We start from the raw sequence: 3,832 nt of genomic DNA, 5'->3' as shown, positions 1-3,832 counted from the left end.
TTTTATATAATGATAATGTGCATAGTAGATCTTAAAGTATAGGAGAGAGGTTATAATTGGAAGAGTTAAAATAATAATATTAGATGTAATCTTTGGACCTTCATCCTTTTTTGTATATGATTATAAAATAAAATCTTAAGTTGATTAGATATAATATTCTAACCTTAGGATATTTGTCTATATTAGAAACCTTATAAGTGATAGTTTATGATGTATAACAAACAATATAGCTGAAGGTGAATGAAAACTAAAGACCCCTTTAACCATCAACTATGGTCCATTATGAGCATAAAATAAATCACCATGTGAGAACACACATGAGATATGATGAACATGAATGGAAATGGAAATGAAAATTTGAAAAATCTTCAGGTGTGTTAGGGAAAGACATATATTAAACAAAATTGTATTCTAAAGTAATAAATATTGTATACAATATACAAGACAAATCCATAAAAAATAATAGTTTATCTCTCAGAACATATCTAGATTAATTTAATAACAAGTGGTCACCATTCAAGTAGTAGTATTGACAAGAAAGAATGACTTGATATATAATGAATTGTCACTAGAGGCATTAGATAATTGTATAATAATTATTCATTAAGAGTAAAAATGTAATTGTAGTAGTGGATAAATAAATGAAGTTTCATTCTCACTAAAACATAAAAAAACACTTTGTATAGCTCGTCTATTTAAATTACAAGTTGTATTTGTTCATATTCAATTTTTTACATATTTCAAAGTCAAGTCAATTATGTTCTAAATAATTATTCCAAAAGCAATGTTGACTGCTTCCAACTTTTGCTTCCCCTCTAATATATTACGGAAAACATATCTTACAATCCACATAACCATTACACCTCGTTATAATGCAAATACTAGTATTGAATGTAGATTACACAAGCAACTCAGATAGAGCTCTTATCATAATATGAAACTCTTACATAAGCCCCTGTTTTATATTTACAGAAGGCGGTTCATAAACTTGCACTTCACGGCAAGTCAAAAATCTGATTGTAGACGGTGGATGATGTGGATAAGGATGCCAGTTTGCAAACGGGGCAATCCCAAAATAGTTAGCACCAGTTTGCAGTGAGGCGGTGAAAAACAGAATCGGTGTTCCGTTAAGCATTACTGCTATCAAGGAGATCTGAAAGAATTGCTCGTTGCAGTCATCTACAAATGAAACTGACAGCTTCTTCTTCAAGTGTTTGCAGAACTTGTCTCGCTCCAGGCCTACTATCTGGGTGAGGATCAGAACACAGTAGCCCCAATCTGAGCACTCTCTCCATCTCAGCGTCAACGTATTGCCCACCAAGATTCGGGTCCGCTGCATCCATGAGACTGCCATTGGCATCAAGCGCTCTCACCCAGTACACCAGAACTACTTGAGCATGTTGGACAGAGGGATCCACAGGTCTCCTTCCGCAAGCAACCTCCAACATAAAAATACCAAAGCTGAACACGTCAGTGGCGGGGCTGGCCTTTCCTGTGTGCATGAGCTCTGGTGCGATGTATCCCAGCGTTCCCACAACCCGAGTAGTCTGTGACCTTTCGTTGTGCTCATATAGACGGGCAAGCCCAAAATCCCCTAACTTTCCGTTTAGCTCCGAGTCCAGCAAAATATTGCTGGACTTGATGTCTCTGTGCACTACGCGTTGTTCCCACTCTTCGTGAAGATACACCAACCCCGCAGCGACATCCCTGAGGACTCTGTACCTCTGACCCCATTTGAGAACCTTGTTTGGGTTTCCAAATATCATCTTGTCCAAGCTCCCATTTGGCATGTAGTCATAAACTATGAATAACTGGTTTTCTCGCCTGCAGTAGCCTCTGATCTGGACAAGATTTCGATGCTGAAGGCGACCAAGACTGGAGATCTCAGCTATGAAGTCCTTAACCCCATCATCTGTTTCTCTCAGAATACGTTTCACCGCCACTTGGAGGCCGTTTGAGGGAAGGACTCCTTTGTAGACTTGGCTAAAGCCTCCAGATCCCAAAAGTTGCTTCTCTCCAAAGCCCTTGGTTGCAATATGTAGGTCCTTATACTTGAACCTGTGAGGCCAATACTCCATCTCCCATTCTTCAATAAGATTTCTGTATTGCTTTCTCTTCAACCGCACAAGTGATGCTGCCACCACCACAATGAGGACAACGGAAGCCGTCGTAATACCGGCAATCAGTGTGGCGTTTGAGCTCTTGATATCTCTGCGTACAAAGGATGGAAGATTAGATGCATTCAGAAAAGGGGCAGTACCGTTTGTATTGAAGCTCCAGCAGAGGATGTAATTCTCTTCAAACATGGCTCCCGTAGCTGCTGAGAAACCAACATACATATCTTCTTCGACAATGTTAAACAGAGACATATTTTTCATATATATCAGTGGCGTTTCTGGGCGATGTGAACCAGCCTCTGCAATGGTCACCCTGAGCTCGTTTCGAAGATGGTCGAAATCAATCCAAGCCTGAATATTCTGTCCACTCTTGAGATTCAAATCTCGGAACTGATTGTTGCCAGTCCAGAAACTGGCAGGCGTAGAGCTTACAGACCTGAGATCATTGATATCCACACCAACGTGATTGTCGTTGATGTCCTGAAATTCCAAGTTCTTTAAAGTGGAGAACTCCACGGCAAATAGATGATTAGAGGCTTTTCCCATACTTGATATGTTGCTAATCAGGCCAAGGTACTGATTGGCTAAAAATCCTTCTGGAGACTTGTGGGGCGTCATTAAAAACGCCAGACCGAAACCGCTGTGTGAAGCTGAAGGAACAATGCTAAACACAAAACTTGTGCTGAAAGACGAGATAGAATTCCCAGAACCACGATCTTTCATACGTATGGGATGTCTATAAAAAGCACGGCCGATACTGTATTGGAATAGACCATTAAGGGAGATGGCATTGGACTTCACTGAGGCATTCGCAAACAATTCGAGGGACGACGCATTGAATTGGTCGAAGATAAAGCTTGTATGTGCATCTACAATGACGGAGCGAGGGAAGAGGAAAAGCATAAGGATCGCACATACCCGTACCATTGAGTGATCCAGCTCGATATCTATTTTCTCTCCCAACTTAAAGCACAATGACAACCAGGCATCAATATACAAGAGAAAAAACAAAGGTAGATCAGAAATATGTTGAAATAATTATGGCCATAGAAATCAAATTGAAATATAAGTACATACAAGGCAAGGAATTTTTTTTTTGCGAATCAAGATAGCAAAATTGTACAGATTTACCTTTATTCTGTCTTGTAAAATTTCTATCGCTTTGCCTGTTTCACCTGCTCAACACGCCATTCTTATAATATATAAAGGCTCTTCGTTTGTAAGAAAATCTGAACCTTTCCGGTTGCTTTGTTGGAGAGAAAGAGTCCTATATAATTGTAGTTTTCTGTGATGCTCTCTGCTCTCATGGTATATTTGGAGTTTAATTATCTCTCGTTCGTCATCCACGTTTTCTGGACCCTATTATCAGTCAAACATTTTAATAAATTTCAACCACACGTTATTGAAAGTAGAACCATCTTTACGTAAAGGTAGAGTCATTATTAAACAAGTCGTTGAAAAACATCTTAACTATTCACTTCAAATTTGATGATCTATAAATATGTCCTCCATCCTACTGGATCATCTATAAATCTATCTCCATATTCATTATACTATCAATAGATCATCAACACAAACTTGATAAGACATACTATGAAAATTTTCTTTTCTTATAGGCTGGCATTATAGGCTACCATTTTTGGATATGCTATGCCATTTTTCGTTGTATGGTGGCATTTATGTATTGAAAGCAACATTTTTGTTTTCTATTTACA

At 38.6% G+C, this 3,832-nt stretch overlaps 1 protein-coding gene across 1 annotated transcript; it reads right to left on the bottom strand.

Moving 5' to 3' along the window:
• Positions 1-820: 820 nt before the first annotated feature.
• Positions 821-3,426, bottom strand: LOC131046399 (L-type lectin-domain containing receptor kinase SIT2). Its single transcript, XM_057980139.2, has 2 exons — positions 3,249-3,426; positions 821-3,080 (listed from the first exon to the last, which is right to left on the bottom strand). Exon 2 carries the CDS (start codon positions 3,042-3,044, stop codon positions 1,176-1,178), a length of 1,869 nt encoding a protein of 622 aa, XP_057836122.2. The 5' UTR covers positions 3,045-3,080; positions 3,249-3,426; the 3' UTR covers positions 821-1,175.
• Positions 3,427-3,832: the final 406 nt, after the last annotated feature.

Source organism: Cryptomeria japonica, chromosome 7 (genome assembly GCF_030272615.1).
Source record: "Cryptomeria japonica chromosome 7, Sugi_1.0, whole genome shotgun sequence".
NCBI classification, from domain to species: domain Eukaryota; kingdom Viridiplantae; phylum Streptophyta; class Pinopsida; order Cupressales; family Cupressaceae; genus Cryptomeria; species Cryptomeria japonica.
Note: the sequence above shows the minus strand (reverse complement) of the source record. Positions and strands in the feature narration are given on the sequence as shown.